This window comes from Arachis hypogaea, chromosome 6, assembly GCF_003086295.3.
Source record: "Arachis hypogaea cultivar Tifrunner chromosome 6, arahy.Tifrunner.gnm2.J5K5, whole genome shotgun sequence".
Classification (NCBI taxonomy): domain Eukaryota; kingdom Viridiplantae; phylum Streptophyta; class Magnoliopsida; order Fabales; family Fabaceae; genus Arachis; species Arachis hypogaea.
In genome coordinates, this window is record NC_092041.1 from 30,579,705 (window position 1) to 30,601,645 (window position 21,941).

General features: G+C 38.3%; 1 protein-coding gene across 2 annotated transcripts; it reads right to left on the reverse strand.

Annotated features, from left to right (window-relative positions):
- Nucleotides 1-514: 514 nt before the first annotated feature.
- Nucleotides 515-3,974, reverse strand: LOC112696525 (cytokinin riboside 5'-monophosphate phosphoribohydrolase LOG3). Of its 2 annotated transcripts, none has more exons than XM_025749323.3 (7): nt 3,642-3,974; nt 2,751-2,848; nt 2,532-2,562; nt 1,984-2,083; nt 1,177-1,247; nt 938-1,081; nt 515-859 (listed from the first exon to the last, which is right to left on the reverse strand). In XM_025749323.3, exons 1-7 carry the CDS (start codon nt 3,756-3,758, stop codon nt 758-760), a joined length of 663 nt encoding a protein of 220 aa, XP_025605108.1. In that variant the 5' UTR covers nt 3,759-3,974; the 3' UTR covers nt 515-757. The 2 variants fall into 2 exon arrangements, with proteins under 2 accessions (XP_025605108.1, XP_072053002.1); XM_072196901.1 differs by having other exon boundaries at nt 515-837; nt 3,642-3,952.
- Nucleotides 3,975-21,941: the final 17,967 nt, after the last annotated feature.

Genomic DNA, 21,941 nt, shown 5'->3' on the forward strand with positions numbered 1-21,941 from the left:
TTTGATTCTCACAAGTGCTGATAACTACTTCATCATTTAGGCTTTAGTTTTAGTCACTACATACGTCTCATGCATTATTCTACATAGTAAGATTGCATGTATAAATCTATACAAACTTTTTAAATAACTTTTAGCTAACTTGAATCACACAATTATCAATCATGATGAGTGTATACCAAAATTAGTCACTAAAATCAATTAATAATGTAAAATACATTAATATTGTAAGTGTGAAAAAATTATAAAATAAAAAACCCATTAATTTAACACTTTAAGATTTTGAGGTAGATATGATATTATATTCTCTCATTTAATTTCTCTCTGAAATCATCTCAATAATTAAAAGCTTCCCACACTGGCCTAATAAAATATATATTAAAATATAAATAAATACATAATTATTAATTTTTAGTATGTACATAATATTTCTTCAAAACTATATAGTTTTCTAAGTAATTTGTGCATGATTAGTACTTTTTTGTAAGAATTAAAAGGAGCCAAGAGGCATGAAAAATGAGAATAACATTAATTAGTTGGCATTAGATAATAATAAAAATAATAATAATATGTTGAGATGGAAATGGTTACTTACAACTCCAAATGGTGGTAATAAAAAGTAGTAGTAGTTTGACATATTTGAGGTGAATCGGAATAATTTACATAAAAGAAAAGAAAAAGGGTGATAGTTGAAAGCAGATTGTTCTTGTTGCAGCTCCAAAATTCTTGATGTTACGTGCAAGTGAAGCAAAGTCATGAGCTACCTTGAGATGTCATAATCTTGATGATGAGGGTAAGCAAGTTGCTGTTCCATCTGCCAGCTCAACTTAGAAGCAACACCTTCATGACATGGAACGTATTCCTGTGTTAATCAAACTCAACTTCATTAATTAACATTACACAAATAAATGAACATGTAAATAGTTATTATAAGTCATACCTCCAATTTCTTGACTAACTCTTTTGCTGTTGGTGCTGACACAATTATGTGACGGGCATTTGGGCTAATGAACCCTTCTTCCACTGCTTTGTCAATGAATGAAAGCAGGGAATTGAAGTAACCATCAACATTCACTAACCCCACCTACATCCATTTTAAATTATTTGTTAATTTAGTTAGGAATCCATTAATCAATACTAATAGATCGAGTAATTAATTCACATTAATTAATTAATTACCGGCTTGTCATGAATCCCAAGTTGTGCCCAGGTTATGACTTCAAGAAGCTCCTCTAGTGTTCCATAACCCCCTGCATGCCATGTAAAACTCCATCACTTCTCTTTCATCAATTCAATTGTTACTCTTAATATGTTTAACACAATATTTATATTTAATATATATAAGTAATTACTATTAACTAGGTTATTATCTTTTTCAGTTGTGTGTAAGAAATTAAAAAAGGGTTAAAAGCATCCTTGAATGTCAGGTGCAGGTGCTAGTTAGAATCGTTATCTCGTGAAAGTTCTTCTGCTTTCATTTCCCATGAAATGAGGCAACTTTGGTACAATCACGTCATGCTTTCAATTTCAAGCCAAATTAAATGCTTATTCAACCTTGAACCGTAATAACAATAAGCACAGTTGCTCAGAGCCGCAGAATCAAGTTCTATAGTGGTATTGGTATGTGTGTGAAGCGAAAGTTCTTTTAGGGGTTCCCTTAACTTGAGATTAATTAAATTCATTCCTACCCCACTTGATTATGTATCCTAACAGCTTGACATTGTTTGATATAAAGTGAAAGGACTAGCAACATTATCCAATATACTAGTACTTTGTTCAATTTAATGCTTTGTCCATGATTAGGCATGTTAAACATTTTTAATTAAAATGTAACAAAAAGCTTCTGTCAGTATAAGGGATACTAAAAAGTTTAGGATATTATTTATCTCGTCACACACTTAATATATAATAATAATAATTAGAAAAAGCTTAAAGCAATTCTAATTCTGTTTTATTCTAATACAACAAAAATATTTGGATTGTAACCTGGTAAGGCAATAAAGGCATCTGAATGCTTTGCCATCTCTGCTTTCCTTTGGTGCATATCTGCTACAGCTTTTACTTCTCCCACTGTTTCTCCAGTTAACTGCATTTGTAAGGGTATCAACACATTGATCAATTTAAATAAACTACCTCCGTTACAATAATAAAGGAAAAAAAAAGGGCCATACAAAAAAAAAAAAAAACTCTAGCCCCACTACTGTATATATTTACAGTGTTTATGGAAATGTTTCATTGTATATTCCTCGACAAAACTACAGAAGCATTTGGCTAAAAAGAAAGAAAACTTTTCTAACATCATCATATACTCCAATGGTAATATTACCAAGTTTTGAAATTGATTATTACATAGAAAAATTTTTAAGCGTTCTAATTATTTTAATTTTGATTTTAGTTATATATATTTTATAATAAAGATCAATGACTAAAACTAATGGAACACTAATATTCTATATTTATTGTACAGAGTTAGTACTAATTTATTTATTACTTAGGAAAAGAAAAAAAAAAGAGAGGTATTTTTAGTGTCATACCTCTCGAGGCATTAGAGTCTTGGGAATAACTCTGCATAGGAGACAATAAGATGACAAAATAATAATTATTATTAGTGTTAACGGAGAAAGTGACCAACACAAAGAAAAAAGAAGGTGGTTTCACTCATTGGCTCTCATTTCTTGTTCTTTCCTTTTACCCAACATTGTTGTGTGGGAAAAAGAGAAAAAGAAAAAAGAGAGTTTGAGTTAGTTACTTACCCAATGACATGCCTACCACCATGATGAACAGCTTGTGAAACCAAACCCATTAGCCCAATGCTTCCACCTCCATACACGAGATCAATGTTCCTTGACACCTTCACACACCATCATTATTAACAACTATTTGATATTGATATTATCATTACATTAATAAGAGCAATTAACTTAATTTCACCATGGAAAGAGTACAAAGATGGTGACTACTATCATAGTCAATTAATGATGATGTTATAAAATATAAAAAGGAAATATATAATAAATGAATATATGTTAGTAAAGTACTACGAATAATTTTCTTTACATTCTTTTACTATGATATAAAATTTAATTTTTTTTTTTTTACTTTTTTATCAATCACTTTAACATAAAAAATAGTGCATATGTCCCTTCAATTATTATTGTTTGAACTTTGAAGGAGTAGAAACAAAAGGCCAGAAAGAAAAGGGGGAATGGTAATGATTCTTCAATGGTCACTCAGCAAATGGCACTTGTGCCTCCGTACAAGAGAGAGGCTCAACAGAAAAAGAAAACAAAGATGGAGACTTGTAAAGTTTCGGAGAGAGTTGACAAATAAATCAAAAGCTCTCAGAAACCGAAACGTAGCAACCAACAGATATTCTTGTACGAAAAGCAGAAAATATTTTTATTTTTTTAATAATTAAAATACCAAGTTGAAACCCAGAGAAATAAGATACAGAATTGCAACTAATATCAAAGCACATACTCACTCAACAGAAATGTGCTTTGACGTGCGTTGTTGTTTATGATGATGAAGAAATTAGAGCAAGCAAGAGAGATGTGATAAGTGAAAAGTGAAATAAGTAACAAAAGGGTATTTTCGTAATGAAATTAATAACTAATAAGGTAGTTATAGTTAATTAGTTATACCAATTCGTTGGCAAGCTGAATAGCAGCATCTTGGTAGGTAGTTTTCTTGCCGGGGCTACTTCCGCAGAACACACAAATCCTTTTGAACTTTGAATGCCTTATCTCATTTCTCTCCATTATTTCTTCTCTTCTAAATATAACTTAGTTAGTTAGTTAGTATGTAAGGGAGCACAACAAGAATCCAAATCCGAATCCGAATCTGAATCTGAATCTCCCTCAAAATCGAATTCAACAAGGCAACACTCTCTCTCACTCGAGAGTCAAGAGTAGTAGTGTTATGGTATGGCTAAGGCTATGGATGTTGGTTGGGTAATAAGCCCTCCAAGTTTCGTTGCTTTATAGAAACCGCATTGCTCCTCGCACGTGACTCCCAATCCTTAGCACGCGCGGGCTACTATTCTTATTTCTTGCTCAAATAAACAATTTCAAAAAGATAAACCAAACTTATGTACCTCTTAATCAACACTAGTTGATGACTTGTTTATTTTGAGTAAAATTGTTGTACTCCTTTGTAAGTTTGTAGGAATAGATACAGATAAAAAAAAGTTTAAAGTTCTCCGCTTTAAATTATGTAGTTAAATTTACATTAAAATAAGTAGAAATATCTTAATTTCTTTCGTTTTAGCGTATTTTGTCTAAACAAAAATGGCTATTGAAAAGAAATTACTAAGTGTCCTATAGGGATATTTATGACATACTCCAATTTGAAAGATTACTCATCATGTTTGATATTCATGAAGAAATTTGAGTGTATTACTATAAAAGAATATGTAATTATTTTGTGATATAGTTTATTATTATATTGTAACTACTTTGATTATTTTTGTAATGGATTATTTAATTAAAAATATATAAAACAACATATATAAATATAAATAAACATGAGCAATGCTAGGGGGCCAGCAATTTTTGTGATTGTTAGCCATCAACTAGCCATCAATGATGATTTGATGGTGTGAGATTGGTATGAGATTTCATCCAATGGCTCACCTTCCTCTGCTGGTTACATGCTGGCCAAAATTCAATAAAACTGCTGCCCCCTAGACTTTTCCTATTTGTTATTTATGTATGTGATGTTTGTGCCAAGTACTTATTTACATCAATCCGTCTAATATAAATTATATGCAATTAATTTTAAAATAAGGTATATGGGAAGAAGTAATAGCAGCTAGTAAAGTATATAGAAATTTATTTATTTGTGTTTTGATGATTCAATGAATTCCACCACCCAAAATATGATAATTGGTGTGGTGTGATGATCAGTATCTTGAGAAGCTAAGCTATGTAGCAGCAGTAGAATACCTAGTCAAGTAGTGATGGCCAGTGATCACTCATACTAGTGCCAATTATGCCCACAACACACACACCCCCCATTTTCCCTATGTCCTTAACACCTGTTCTCTTTTCTAGTGGCCCTTCCCCAAAAGTGTCACAGCAAAATCATTCATCAGCTTTTCCAATTTTTTCTCTTATCTATAAGAAAAGGCTGGCCACTCCTTCAACTAACAAATTAAATTAAACTCATGATTCACTCCATCCGTATATTATTTTTTTATTTTAAAATTGAAGGATTTTTTTTCTACTATAAAATAAAATAAAAATATTATTTCCCGAAAAAAATTATCCGAATTTTAAATTCTAAAATATTTTTTTTGTATTTTGGATGATTTTGTTGCACCCTCAACAAACTCTATTATTTTTTGTAAAGTTCGTTGCACCCCGCGAACTTCTAGTTTTATATGAATTTCGCCATATCTCAGGGCGAACTTTGAGTCAAATGCTCCATAACCACCCATAAGAAAAAGAAAGAGAATAAATAGAGAATATACAGCGAGGAATTAAAGATTGAAGAAGATAACATAAATAGAGAATACAACAAGTATAACTTCTTCAATATCGCCAATGACAATGGCAACTATTATTATCGTCTCTAGGAATACACAAGAATAGAAACCTAGTTTAGTTTAATTTGGGAGAGAAGAAAAGTTGGGGAGTTAAATACTGGATAGACAACAAACATAGCTTCTTCAACATTGTTGGCGGCAATGACAACTATTATCATCGTCTCAAGGAGTACACCAGTACACAAATAAGTCGTTTCCAACTCGAGAAAATACGTAGAAATTTGAAGTTAGTCGCGGGTGCATCAAATTTTATGGATTTTATAAAGTTCGCTGGGATACGACAAACTTACCCTAAAAAAACGTATTACGGTATTTAAAGTTCGGATAATTTTTTTGGGAAAATAATGTTTTTTTATTTTATAGTAGAAAAAATTCCTAAAATTGAATGACTGAGTTAACTTGGTTTTAAATTTTTTACAATAACTAGTGTTTTTAACTTTTTATCTGTAATAACATTACAAGAATATGAATCTTTTAAAATTACATCGTCTTTGTTATGACATTATATATTATATCACAAAAGATTTATAGAATTAAATTACTTTTACATAAAGGTCCTAACGAACAAAAGTCTCCGTCGGCTAAAAAGAACATGATCTTCGTAAATAAAAAATTAACTAATAAACTTTTTAGTTATGATTTTGATGTGAAAGAATTTAACTTTTTACTAATAATTAATTTTAACATTCATTATGAAAGAACTTAATGTATATACTTTTTTATATTTGATTAGTTGTTAGATCTATTGTATAATAAAAATAATTAAATTTTATACTTGTTATTTAAAAATAATTATATATATATAATTAGATATTAGTATAAAAAAATTTATATTCATAGTTATAAAATTAACTCAAAATTAATTATTTTTTGAAACAATTAAATCTTGATTTTAATTATTAATCACAATATTATTATTCTTTATAAATTATATGTAGTAAATATTTGAAAGAAGAGAAGTGAGAATATCGTTTAGAAAGGTAAACGTTAAAAATTTAAAATTAAAAAATTAAACTAATAAAGTATGTATATAATAATATATATTTTTATGTGAATAATATTGTGTGATTATTTTTTCAATTATATTTAATTATAAATTTAATGTATTTTTTATAATTTTATAAATTTATGTGAATTATATTATTTTATTAATTTTATTTTTCTGTAGCATAGAAAGGTAGAAAAAAATAAAGAATAAAAAAAGAAAGATAAAAGAGAGAGAGAGAGGATTTTAATTTTGGAAAAAAAATTTTATTTTAATTGTAATGAAAGAATATCTCATGACATATTTTAGTTTGTTAAATTAATAATATAAAATATAAAATATAAGTTACATATAGAGTGAAAAGGATAGAAAAAATAGAGAAAGTGAGAGATAGTTAAGAAAATAGAAGAAGGGAGTTTATTAATTTTGAAGGAAAATATTTCATTTCAATTTCAATGAGAGTATCATGTGGAACATTTTGATTGTTAAATTAGTAATATAATAATATAGTTATATTTTAATTTCAATTTTAATTATAATTAGAGAATGTCATGTTGCACATTTTAATGATCAAATTTGTAATTAATCATTGATAATTATATGAGAAAAGCTCTACATCCATGAAAAAATTACATGGATGGTATCCAAGTAACTTTCACTCCACGCCCCACACCCCCATTTGTTTTACACGCGCCTCTTATAACGTATATAACGAATCTTTATTTTGCGTTATCAACGTTTCTCAACGTAAACTTTTTTATACAACGTAAACCTCTTTCGCGTTCTTCTTCTTCTTCTTCTTCTTCTTCTTCTTCTTCTTCTTCTTCTTCTACAAACTAATTAAATTTGTTTTTATCCTCTTTCGCGTTTTTCTTCTCTGCATTATGGATCTGGATTGATTCAACGTAATTATCTTCGTCATTCATCTTCTTCTTCATTTTCTTCTTCGATCTGCACTTTTAAATTGAAACAATGAATGAATCAACTTCAAATCAGTTGAATGAGTGCGATTTTGATGATTCTTCTTAAACGCATCAATTTGATGAGGTTTGGATTATTGAATTCTGAATCGAATTTAATGGAATGAAATTTCTAATTTTATTTTAAGTGAATTGAATGGACTGAGGTGATCTACATCTGAATTGAATTCAATTAAATTGATAATATGTAACTGTGAGTAATTGTGAGTGTCAGTAATTGTGAGTAACTCTGAGTAAATGTGAGTAATTTTTCAGTTCGGTAAGTACTAAAGAGATGGTTCATCACTTTCATGTTTTTGGTTCGGTCTGCAGAAAGGAGTCTAACAAAAATTAGACCAATATGATCTGTTTTCTTCCCTAAGCACTATATAATTGTTTCACCATAATTAAGATTTCGGTTCATCATAACTAAGATTTCGGTTCACCATGAGTACTGTGTTCGGTTTATTCTGTACTATTCAAAACTCTTCTTCCTCACCTTCTACTGCTTCTTCACCAGAGAGAGAATGAGGAAAAGACAAAAAAATACAGCAGCAACAATAACAAAAGAATAACGATAGGATTTTAGGGTTTAGGGTTTTAGGATTTAGGGTTTATGGGTTCAGGGTTCAATGTATAGGGGTTTAGTGTGTTTCAAACTTTCGGTTCGCCCCGCGTATTAATTTTGGTTCACCGTGTTCATGGTTGAGGGTTTACAGTTTAGGGGTCTAGGGTTTAGGGTTCAGGGTTCAGGGTTTTAGGGGTTTAGGGTTTACGATAGGATTCAGGTTTAGGGTTTAGGATTTAGGATTTAGCATTTTGGGTTCAGAGTTCAGTGTTCAGGGTTCGGGTTCAGGGTTTAGGGTTTAGGGTTCATGGTTCAGAGTTTAGAGTTCAGGGTTCAGGGTTTAGGGTTTAGGTTTTAGGGTGTAGGATTTAGGGTTTAGGTTTTAGGGTTTTAGGGATTTAGGGTTTATGGGTTCAGTGTTTAGGGTTCTGGTTTTAGTGTTTAGGGTTTAGGGTTTAGGGTTTAGTGTTTAGGGGTTCATAATTTTTTGGTAAACAAGAGAGAAGTTTGGATTACTCTTCTGAAACAAATCAAACTGACAAAGTTTGGATTATTCAATTTTGAATCGAATTGAATGGAATGCACTTGCTAATTTGAATTGAATTAAATGGACGGAAGTGTACTGAATTGAATTGATAATATGTAAATTATAGGCAGAGTTATTTGAATTTGATTTTATATAATGGATTATATTTCGTTCACTCAGTACTATACAATTGTATTGTTTTCAGTTCATCATGAGTACTATGTTCGGTTCACCATGAGTACTGTGTTCGGTTCACCATGAATACTGTGTTCGGTTCATTCTGTAGAAAACTGTTTGAATTTGATTTTATATAATGGATTATGTTTCGTTCACTTAGTACTATCAATTGTATTATTTTCGGTTCGCCATAACTTAGATTTCGGTTCACCATGAGTACTGTGTTCGGTTCATTCTGCACTATTCAAAACTCTTCTTCTTCACCTTCTACTGCTTCTTCACCAGAGAAAAAAGGAGGAAAAGACAAAAAAATACAGCAGCAACAACAATAAAAGAATGACGATAAGGAGAAAACATATGAAGAAGAAGAAACGTGAAAAAGGAGGAGGAAGAGGAACGCGAAGAAGAAGGCAAAAAAGAATAAGACGCTCCGTGCGTAAACGAGCGTGAAAAGAAGAAGAAAAAGAACAAGCGCGGGAGAAGAAGAAGAAGCGTGAGGGAGAAGAAGCGTTGGGCGATTTCGTGTGTATTGGGCGCATGTATTTCACGTTTTATTTAATGGTATTGAGTTTTTTTGGTGTTGAGCCAACTTGGTTACATGGTTACATGGTTACGTGGATGTGTAGCATCCCCGTAATTATATATAAGAGAGATAGAGTGAGCGAATAAATGAGAGATAGAGAAAAGGGGAGAGAGAAGATGAACACTCTTTAATTTTAGAGGAAAAAATTTGATTTAATTGCAATGAAAAAATGACATATAGCACATTTTGGCTGTAAAATTAGTAACATATAATAGAAATAATAGATTAATTAAGTTTTTTATTTTAGAATTTTGAGTTTTAGTTAGTTTTTTTGGGTAAGTTCCATTGTCACAACTATTTAATTGATGTAGATGATTAAATGTTATTCTAGTAAGTAATGATAGACTGACGTAGAAATTTTTCAACTGTAACTAATATTGCGTCCAAATTTAATATTATTTTGAGATGTAATTGAAATAGATTGTAATTGAAATAGATTGTAAGTATATGAATTTGAGTAAAGAAGTCGGATACAACAATGAAGGTATCTGAGGTGACTTCATGTCGATTTTGAAACGGTGAGTTGGGAATAGCTTTAAGAAATTCCGATATTTAAATTAACAAAAATTTAAACATGATAAGTGTAAAATGAATTGAAAAATACTTAAATTATTGGGTATTTATAATGTGAGATGATGATTGGGTTATCAGTTGAGGTGATCTCATTTAAAAATAGTGTGTGGTTATTTCATAGATTACATGAGAGATTTTTTCACATTAAGATAGTTATTCTTCTTAGGATAATAATTGAAAGTAGTGGAAAAAAATTGTTTACCCTCCAAGTCGGGTTGGACTCGAATCTTCGTATTCGAAATTTTCGTTGGCGAATAGGTTGACCTGCGTGTCTTTGGAGCGCTTATTTCTCATTCTAGGCAGATGATCTTGGGTCTAACCAAGGGACTATAGTAAATTCATTTTAAATCATGATATCAATAAATATGTAAGACTTAATTGGTGTCATTTTGATTTAATTAAGTCCCATATAATAATTTCGGCTATTATATTGAATATAAATAAAATAGGACAATTTAGGTAAAAATTAATTGGGATTCATATTTACCTAAATGCAACAATTTCAATCTCATTACAAGTTTGTCTTATTTCATTTTTAAATAAACCGCGAATGCTAATAAGAATTTATTATTTGGCAAAAAAACTGCGAGATCTCTACCGCAGTTTATGAAGAGTGATAAACGAAATTTAGCATGTCGATTTAGGATTCAATGATGAATATGATCGCGAGTATAGTCTAATCGACATTTAAACTTCGCACCAAACAATCCTACAATCTATAACTGAGAGTACTAGTCTCCCGAGTCGTCCTCCCTTGGAATTGCTAGAGTGTGCATCTTATTGATTAGGAAGCCTTGTTATGATTCCTTGAAGGTTTTAGCAAAATAGAAAACAAATAATCAATCCCTAGAAGACTTGGCTTAGGGTTGGCATTAGAAATTCTATCCTTATAGTTCCTTCAATGATGATAACAATTAGGCCGTGTTTCATTTAGTTAACCCCTAGGCATAGAGGAAAGTCAAATGAGAGTAATCAACTTGAGTCACAAATCCTAGCTTTACCTTGTGAAAATCTAGCTTTAGTGTACTCCAAGTCAATTAGCAATCCCTAATTCCAAATCAACAATTGACACAACTATTCAACTTCTTCTAATGGCCCAAACCCTATGCCAAATAAGAAACTTTTACTCCATAACTAGTGTTAGCATTTCATCAAACATTTGGTGAATAAGAGTGAAAGCCATGGTAAAATTGAGAAGAAAGTAGAATTAAAAGTATTTCTGTTCATACCCTGACCGGGGTCCTCCAACTCGGTAAATCCGCAAGAGGTTCGACCTTGTCCTAAAGCTCACACCTAAAAGTCGGACCTCGGACAAAGAGCTCAAAATCGGTCACAAGGAAGGCCCATCAAAAGGAACACAGCCCAAACCTAAAGGCCAAAAAGGCCTGGAAAAGGCGGTTCCACAAAGATAGAGATAAACTCCCAAAGATAAGATAAGATAAGAATATCTTATCCGGGGAAGATCACTGCCAACTACTATAAATACACTGGAGCACCCAGGTATGGATTCATTCCAAATCTACATATATCTGCTTGGACCCATGCTAACTTAAGCATCGGAGTGTCATTGCAGGTACAACCACCAACCGTTCTGCATACCTAGCTCGGGTCACCGAGCCCCCACCTCGGACCTCTCCGGACGACCGAGCTACACGTTTCAGGCAAACCCTCGGAACATTGGCGCCGTTGCCGGGGAACCTGGAAGTCGTCCCTCTACCATGGCGGACAACCCTCTCAACGATGAGCACGCTGCATCTGAACAAGAGGACGAAATTAACACCGGAGAACGACCGGACAGCCCTCTATCACCACGCACTCCAGGAGGAAACAAACAGAATCGCCCAAAAACATCATCCCCAAACAAGAATCCACAAAATTCCGAAAGAAAGAAGAGCTCGGAAATTCTAGAAGCAGTCCGGGCACAACAAGATCGACTAAAACAGCTCGAAGAGGACATAAAGAAGCAAAAAGAAACTGAACAAGATCTGAGAAGGGAAACTCGAAAGCGCAGAGAATTAGAAGAAAAACTGCGGAAAATAGAGGCCAATCTGAAAGACCGGACAGAACGCGGCACTACCACCGAAGACAACCATGATCCCTTCACACACGAGATCATGAAGGAGAAGGTACCGCGAAACTTCAAACCACCCGATATGGACCTCTACGACGGCACCACCGATCCAAGTCATCACCTCAGCAACTTCAGAAGCAGAATGTACCTAGTCGACGCCTCCGACGCGACTCGGTGCAAAGCCTTCCCCACCACTCTCACCAAGTCGGCCATGAAGTGGTTCGACAACCTGCCACCAAGATCAATCACCAGCTTCGAAGACCTAACCAAAAAATTCCTAACAAGATTCTCTATTCAAAAGGACAAGGCAAAACATGCCCCCAGTCTGCTCGGGATCAAACAAGGTGACCAAGAAGCTCTCCGAAAATACATGGAGCGATTCAACAAAGCCTGTCTGGACATACAACACTTGTCCACTGAAGCAGCCATCATGGGACTAGCAAACGGCCTAAAAGAGGGACCGTTTAGCCAATCCCTATCCAAACGATACCCGACCTCCCTATACGAGGTGCAGGAGCGGGCAGAAAAATATATCAACATGGAGGAAACCTCCCAGCTAAGAGACTCTTCTAGGAAGGAATCAACCTACCCACTCCGAGATCGGGATCGGGAACAGAAAAAGAAAGAAGAACCCAACTCGGACAAGCCACGGAAGTACCACAGCTACACCCCCCTCCGAGTCTCCCTGGTAGACGTCTACAGAGAAGTATGCCACACCGAAAAGATCCCACCGCCCCGACCGCTAAAACACAAGAAAGCAGGGAGAGATCGGTCCAAATACTGTGAATATCACAAGCTCTACGGTCATTGTACTAACGACTGCTACGACCTAAAAAATGTTATAGAAAAGCTAGCCAGAGAAGGAAAACTCGACAGATACATAGCAGAGAAAGGAGAAGAGACCAGGAAGAGAAGGCGGGGGGACAACGAAGATCGGGCTGAACAAACCCCACGAACCCCTGAAAGACATGTTCACATGATAAATGGAGGTTTTGCAGGCAGAGGAACATCCAAATCCTCACGAAAAAGACACCTCAAAGAAATCTATCACGTCCGAGAAGACAGTCCCCTGCCCGAATTACCTACTATTTCATTCACCCGAGAAGATGCTCAAGGGATAATTCCCGGTCACGACGATCCAATGGTAATCACCATTATCCTAGCAAACGCCAACTTACATCGAACCTTGATTGACCAGGGAAGCTCAGCAGATATCCTGTTCAAAACGGCCTTCGACAAGCTCGGACTTGAAGAAAAAGAACTAAAGGCCTACCCCACCAACCTATTTGGACTAGGGGACACTCCGATCCATCCCTTAGGATACGTCTCGCTACACACTACCTTTGGAAGAGGCGAGCAATCTAAAACATTAAGCATCGACTACATTATAGTCGACGTCACTTCAGCATACAATGCCCTCATTGGGCGACCAACCCTAAACAGACTAGCAGCTATAGTCTCAACCCCACACCTCTGTATGAAATTCCCCACCACAAAGGGAATCACTACTCTAAAAGGCGACCAAAAACTAGCACGGCGATGCTACAACGAAAGCCTGAGCCTAAAAGGGAAAGAGGTCAACACAATAGAACTCGGACGAGTTCAATCCCGAGAAGACCTCCGGCCACAACCAGAGGGAGAAACCAAAACAGTCCAGATTGGGAACACACCTGAAAAAACAACAAGCATAGGAGCAAACCTCGAAACGAGCCTAAAAGAGGAACTCATAGCCCTCTTAAGAAAGAATTCCGACCTCTTCGCCTGGAAAGCCTCCGACATGCCAGGCATAAGCCCCGACCTGATGTGCCATAAGCTATCGGTTTACCCGGGATCCCGGCCTGTCCAACAAAGACGCCGGAAGCTCAGACCCGAGCGCATGCAAGCAATAGAAGAACAAGTGCAAAACACAACATGAGACTTAACCCGACAAAGTGCACCTTCGCCGCAGAAGCCGGAAAGTTCTTAGGCTTCATGCTGACTCAAAGGGGCATTGAAGCAAACCCGGACAAATGCCAAGCAATACTCAACATGAAGAGCCCGACGTGTGTCAAGGAAGTACAACAACTGAATGGAAGGCTAGCCGCCCTATCAAGGTTTTTGGCGGGATCAGCGATAAGGTCACTACCTCTCTACTCACTCCTAAAGAAAGCGAAACCCTTCTCATGGACCCCGGAGTGCAAAAAGGCCTTTCAAGACTTCAAAGAATTCCTCGGGCAGCCACCAATCCTAACCCGACCTCTAAAGGGAGAAGAACTCGTACTATACCTCTCGGTTGGAAATCGAGCAGTCGCTTCAGCGTTAATACGAGAAAATGACCAAGGACAACACCCCATATACTTTGTAAGCAAGGCACTACAAGGGGCCGAATTAAACTATCAGAAGATAGAAAAGTTCGCCTACGCTCTAGTGTTCACAGCCCGGAGGCTCCGTCCCTACTTTCAAGCCCACACCATCAAAGTCCGGACAAACCAACCAATGAGACACATCCTCCAAAAAACAGACCTGGCAGGACGAATACTGCAATGGGCGGTGGAGCTGTCCGAGTTCGACCTCCACTATGAAACCCGGACTGCCATAAAATCCCAGTATCTAGCCGACTTCATCGCAGAATACACTGAGACCCCTGGAACCCCACTCTCGTGGAACCTGTATGTCGACGGGTCCTCAAACAAAACAGGAAGCGGAGCCGGGGTTATACTCGAAAGCGACCAAGGAACGCGGATAGAACTATCCTTAAAATTCGAGTTCCAGGCCTCGAACAACCAAGCCGAATACGAGGCCCTACTAGCAGGTCTAAAGCTAGCCGGAGAGGTCGGAGCCCAAAAAATCACGATCTTCAGCGACTCCCAGGTCGTCACATCACAAGTAAATGGAAGCTACCAGGCCAAAGACCCCACTATGAAAAAATACCTGGACCAAACACAGGCACAACTACGCCACTTTCCAGAAATACAGATTCAGCACATACCTCGGGAACAAAACGCTCAGGCAGACGCCCTCTCAAAGCTCGCCAGCACCAAGCCCGGAGGCAACAACAGAAGTCTCCTCCAGGAAACCTTGCAATCTCCCTCCGTGCTAAGAGAGGAAGAAGCGCTAAACATATCCAACCAACAGCAAGGGTGGATGACCCCCATACTCAACTACCTGAAATCGGGAACTCTCCCCGCCGAAAGGAAGGAAGCTAGAAGACTCACAAAAGACGCCCAGAATTATACACTAATTCACGACATATTATACAGAAGGGGATTTTCAAACCCCCTCCTTAGGTGTGTCCCGACCTCAGAAACAAAGAGCGTCCTCGAAGAAGTCCACGGAGGCATGTGTGGGAACCACCTCGGAGCTCGAGCATTATCCAAGAAAGTAGTCCGAGCCGGATTCTACTGGCCGACCTTGCAAAGAGACGCAACGGAATTTGTGAAAATATGCCCCCTGCCAAAAACACGCCAATTTTCACAAAGCACCACCTGAAGACCTTATCAGCGTCACCGCACCATGGCCCTTCGCCAAATGGGGACTTGACCTACTCGGCCCGTTCCCCCAAGGACCGGGGCAAGTCAAATACCTCATAGTGGGGGTCGACTACTTCACAAAGTGGATCGAAGCTGAACCCTTAGCCACCATCACGGCTCAGAAAAGCCGCAAATTCCTATACAAAAACATCGTCACAAGGTTCGGAGTCCCCTACTCCATCACCACAGACAATGGAACACAGTTCACAGACACAAGTTTTCAAAACTTGGCGGCCGAGCTAAAAATCAAACAGCAATTCACCTCAGTCGAGCACCCACAAGCCAATGGACAAGCGGAGGCCGCAAATAAAGTCATCTTGGCTGGGTTAAAACGAAGACTCCAAGAGGCCAAATGGGCATGGGCCGAGGAGCTCCCCCAGGTGCTATGGGCATATCGGACAACCCCACACTCTACAACGGGAGAATCGCCATTCCGACTAGCTTACGGGATGGAGGCAATGATTCCTATCGAAATAGATGAAGGGTCGCCCAGAGTCATCTTCTACAACGAAGAAGGTAACCCACAGGCACAAAGGGAAGAACTCAACCTCCTCCCCGAGGTCCGAGAAAAAGCCCGGATCCGAGAAGAAGCCTTAAAACGGCGAACGACCCTCAGATACAATCAGAAAGTAATAAAACGAAGCTTCTCAATTCACGACCTGATTCTGATCCGAAATGACGTCGGAACACAAAAGTCGGGGGAAGGGAAGCTAGCTGCAAATTGGAAAGGACCCTACAAAGTAACAGAAGTCTTAGGAACAAGCTATTACAAAGTATCCGACCTAGAAGGCAATGAGTTGCCCAGGGCCTGGCACGCCTGTAATCTAAGACGATACTACAGCTAGAAAAACTTAACCCGAGGTGTACTCTTTTTCCCTACAAGGGTTTTTTAATGAGACACCCGGACAAGAAAAGCACCCGACCTAGCCAAGGGTAAACACTCTGTAAATATTCTTTCTTTTTTAATACTAATCAAATTTTTCTCTTTTCCTTCTCCTTCTTCTTCCTCATGATGAAACAAATCCTGAAAAGTATCCCGCCAAGGCGCATTAATTTATGCTCGGCAAAACGCAAAAAATCATTGCCAAAAGACCACACAAGGTCGGCAAAGATAAAGCGACGAGGTTCAGATTAATGTGAGAAGTTATAAAGCAAACTCTGAAAAGGCTCAAAAGGCCAAATAAAAGAGGTTGCAAAAATAACTTAAAAGGCCGACCAACAACAAGGTCGGACCCAACAAAGGGAAGAACTCGACCGTCCCCCCGAGGTCCGAGAAAAAGCCCGGATCCGAGAAGAAGCCTTAAAACGGCGAAACGGCCAAAGAAAACAAAGATTTCGAAAACGCTTACTAAAAGGTTGCTATACAAAAACAACTAAAAAGTACGAGCGAAGAAACGAAATCAAAGGGAAGGGTAAAACAAAGTTTCAAAAAGCGCTAGCTAAAAGGTTGTTATCCAAAAACAACTAAAAAGCATAAAGCGGAACTAAAAGTCAAAACGCGAACAAACACCACATAATAAGCTAAAAAGTTACTACAAGTAGCTAATAACAAAAAGGTGTTCAAAGCATTAACAGGCAGTAAAAACCATCCAAAAAAGAGCCCACAGGTCGGGCAAACAACCAAAAGACAAAGGATTACAGGGAATCAAGATCCTTTCCGGACTCCACATCGGTAGGAGGCTGCGGAGGAAGAACCACAGAAATCGGGACAGCCTTGACAGCACCGTCATCTCGGTTTAAAACCTCCACACCAGACTCCTCCCTGGCCAAAGGTAAGGTCGGGTTCGCAACCGGAACTTTGGGGTCAGACACCAGAACCTCATCCTCATTGGGAGCAGGAACAATCTTTCCCTCCACGACAACATTATCCATACTGAATAAACTCAGATCCAGGTCAGGAGCAAGAACCCGGACCTGAGCTTTCAAATTTTCAAACATAGCATCTATACCCTTAGCCACATGTCCTTCTAACTCGTAAAAATCATCCTGAGCGGATTGCAACCTCTCCTTTGTCTCCACAAGCTCGGCATATGTCCGAGTATAACTCTCCTTCGCCGCCTTCGCCATCTCCTCGGATGAACTCGCCGCCGCCACAGCCGCGGTAGCTTTAGCTTTCTCCTTCTCCAAAGACGCCTCCAGCTCAACAACCCTAGCAGCCTTCAGTTCACTAATCCTCTCAAACTCAGACTGAGCTTTCTCAAGTCGGGAACTGGTCGCACCAATGGGGGATTTCTTGAACTCTCGGGCAATAGCGGCATGAAGACTAGCCATCCGGACACAGCTCCGCGCCATATACTGAAAATGGTGCTCAATAGACACATCATCAGTAGAAATAAAAGTCTGAGGGAGGATATGCTGTTCAACCCAACCAAGAGCATCAAAATCCTTATCATTAAAACCCACAAACTCTTGAGAGGTCTTCTGCTTCTTGGGAGGAGGACCCGAGGACGAAGGAGGAGAAGAGTTACCAGGTCCAGAGGTTGGAGGATCCTGATTTATAGGTCGAAACTGGGGAGTCAGAATAGTCTTCGACTGAGTAGTGACACCCACAGTAGTCTTCTTCGGAGAAGATCGGGCAGAAGCCTCCCCAGCCTCGATATTTCGAGCAGCCACGGACTTCTTTGTCCGACGAAGGTACTTCATGGAATCCGCCTGGGAAGACATCTCTGCAAAAATAAAAGAAAAGGATCACCAAAACAGAAATTCCACCAAAACAAAAACAAGCAAAAGCCAAAATACTAAAAAAGATAATCTCGGAGGGTCGGGAACTACCTAACTCGGAACGGAGAAGGCTTGGATCCCCCAACATTTTCTTCGTGTCCAAGTGAGGTGCCCGACCCCATAAACTGCTTACCACACCCACAAAGGCCTGCTCCACCTCATCTAGACTCTCAAGGGTATACTTAGTAGACACTACTTTCTCCTGCCAACAAAGAGGAAAAGAAGGCTCCCCACTCTCATCTAAAAAGAAGGGTCGGACATCTCCAGTAGCCCGGACCTTGAAATAGAAGTTCTTAAAATCATGAAAGGACTCATCATACAGGGTGCAAAACTTCCTTCCCTGGTTAGCCCTAAAGGAAACCCAAGATACCTTCCCTCCACCCGACCCTGGCTTCGTCAACACAAACAAGTAGGAAAAAAGAGAAATAGAGGGAGCAACGCCCAAGAACTGACACAAAAGTTGAAAAAGCTTTAAAAACGCCCAAGAATTTGGATGGAGCTGCGTAGGGGCAAGATTACAAGACCATAACACCTCGGACTCCAGATCGGTAAAGGGAAGTCGGACGCCCAGCTTAGAGAAAAAACAATCATAAGCATAAAAGAAAAGCTTCTCGGAACTATCTAGGGGCGGGAAGCACACTCTCTCCTCGGGATCCGGGGCTACTAGTTCATAATCCCTCTCAGACTCTCTATTTTCACATATGCTACAATGCCTACGGAACCTAACTAAGTACTCAGAATCTACCACGGTAGGGACTCTTAGAGGAAGAGGGTCTACCCAATCAAGACCACATGGAATTTTAGTCGACATCGCTTGAAGAACCTTTCGAGACATAAAATTCTTACCTACAAAGAAGAATACAACAGCAAGCAAAAAATCACTTAAAGAAGACGAGCACGAAAACCCATTCAGCAAAGCGAGAAACAAAGACCTCACGAGAAGTGGGGCAATACAGAACAAAGACACCAGGGAACAAAAAAGAGCCCCCCATATAAAAACAACAGCAATGGCGGCACCTCTTTTGGGGCAACCCAGGCATAAAGAAAAAGAAATAAACAAGAGCCACACAAAGAGCAGAAGCATATGATCACAGGAAAAGAGAAACACGGAAACAAACCTGAAAGAAGAAGCGAAGGCAAAGAGCTCCGAAGCAAGTAGAACAAAACGACGGCACAAAGGAAACGCCGAAAATTTAAAAGACACACAAAGAAAGATTCTGGAAAGCAAAACAAAGGGAAAGAAGAAGCGGCACTTGTGAAAGCATAAAAGGAACAAACGCAAAAAGGAGAAAAAGAGCAATAAATAAAGCCTTCACAGAGCCTGAACGGAAATCGAGGAAAAACGGTAAAATGCAATAAATGCACGAACGACCATTTTGAATTTTGAAAAACAGACTACTATGCCCGAGCACGACCTCCCAAAAAAAAAAAAGGGACGAACTCGGGCAGGGGCACTGTTCATACCCTGACCGGGGTCCTCCAACTCGGTAAATCCGCAAGAGGTCCGACCTTGTCCTAAAGCTCACACCTAAAAGTCGGACCTCGGACAAAGAGCTCAAAATCGGTCACAAGGAAGGCCCATCAAAAGGAACACAGCCCAAACCTAAAGGCCGAAAAGGCCTGGAAAAGGCGGTTCCACAAAGATAGAGATAAACTCCCAAAGATAAGATAAGATAAGAATATCTTATCCGGGGAAGATCACTGCCAACTACTATAAATACACTGGAGCACCCAGGTATGGATTCATTCCAAATCTACATATATCTGCTTGGACCCATGCTAACTTAAGCATCAGAGTGTCATTGCAGGTACAACCACCAACCGTTCTGCATACCTAGCTCGGGTCATCGAGCCCCCACCTCGGACCTCTCCGGACGACCGAGCTACACGTTTCAGGCAAACCCTCGGAACAATTTCAACACAAGGAACTAACAACAATTAACAAAGAACAACAATGGAAATGAGATTCTAAAGGAATTGATTAAATCCAAAACTACAAAAATTGAATCCAAGATCTATGAGAATTGAGTAATTACAAACACTACTTGAGATTGGAGAAGAAGATCTATGACATGAACAAAATGAATTGAGAATTGCAATGGATCTCACCAAAGAGTGAATGAAAATTCAGAAATTGGATGAAGATGAACTCTAATAAGAGCTTTGAGTCTCTCCTTCTCCACAAGTGTAACTAACTATCTTCCAAAAAAATCTAGAATCTAGAAAATGAGCTAAAAAATCCTTTAACCCTTGTTCCCTTGGTCTTCTTAAGCTTTTCCTGCCAGGGCACTTCCCCAAAATGGAATTCCCAACTGCTTCCACGCCCAAGTCACGTGGCTCTTTTAAAAAAAATCACATTCGAACATCGGCGCGCACGCGCAATGTACGCGTGCGCGCCCACGGGGCATCATGTAATGTGCGCGGAGGCGTAATGTACGTGTGCGCGCACACGAAGATCATGGCCTAGCCGCTACGCAAGCCGGCTCGTGGCTTGGCTCTTGGCTTTGACTTCTAACTGCTCAATCCACGCAGACGCGTCAAGTGCGCACACGCGCCCCTGCTAAGATTTCCAAAGTTCAATTCTCATGCTCCCTTCCTTTGCACCCGTCCTCCTTCTCTCTTCCGGTCCATCCCTGCCCTATATTCTGAAACCACTTAACACACAGGTCACGGCATCGAATGGCACCAAGAGAAGATTAGGAATGTATCTAATTTAGTGCAAAATAAGCATGTTTTCATCCATGAGGCAAAATTAGGAAAGGAACACAAAGTCTTGTATTTTCATCTAGAAAGCGTGCGGAATTATTGATAAAACCCCTGAAATCAACACAAGATAAACCCTCAAAATGGGGTATATCAACCTCCCCACACTTAGATTCTAGCATGTCCTCATGCTTAGAGAAATGCAAAAGAAACACAAAGGACCGAGGGACCATAAAGGTATAAGACTCATGAAGTGCAACCTACTTATATGAGTGCAACTATGACTAGCGCTATTATCTACTTAGTTAGGAACAAATCGACCTTCCTAAGATATATGCAAGCATATAGGGTCCGATGGTGGTCAATATATAGGACTTACCAATTTTAAGCGTCAAATGCAATATATGCGACTTTGCATGAGGAACGCTCGTGAGAGCCGGGAATCAAGGAATTGAGCATCGAACCCTCACCGGAAGTGTTTGCACTCTAGTCGCTCGGTGTTTGGGGTTGGTTCACTCAATCCTCCCCTAATCATGCTCTCCAAGATTTGTTCTCTATCTAGCAATCAACATTTATTCCATGCATGTGTACAAATATCATGAGGTCTTTCTTTAGGTTGTAATGGGGCTAGGGTCAAGGTGGGATGCATATTTGGTTAAGTGAGTTGAAATTTGAATCCTTGATAAGCTTAAACTTTCCACATAACCTATGACATCCTATACAATTAAATTCTAACCTAACTACCCATTTTTCACTCTTTCACATACTCATGTATTTTATTTCTTATTTCTCAACACCTATACATTGATTTCATTGGACTACACTTTGTTTTGGGGCATTTTGTCCCCTTTTTATTTCTTTCTTTTTTTCTTCTTTTTCTTTCTTCTTTTCTATATAATTTTTTTTCTTTTTTTCATATTATTTTTCTTTTCTTTTTTTTTTCTTTTGTTTCTCTCAATCTTTTCTTTCTATATACAAGAACCTCAATGCATAAGGTTTTACATTTGATCACTACATGAGT

What these genes read in the sequence shown, in the direction of transcription:
- LOC112696525 (XM_025749323.3), bottom strand. Translation starts at nt 3,758, where the DNA reads ATGGAGAGAAATGAGATAAGGCATTCAAAGTTCAAAAGGATTTGTGTG. An exon ending in GGTGGTAGGCATGTCATTGG is followed by an intron (nt 2,563 to 2,750) that starts GTAAGTAACTAA and finishes TCTCCTATGCAG; the next exon opens with AGTTATTCCCAAGACTCTAA. An exon ending in TTGGGATTCATGACAAGCCG is followed by an intron (nt 1,082 to 1,176) that starts GTAATTAATTAA and finishes AAATGGATGTAG; the next exon opens with GTGGGGTTAGTGAATGTTGA.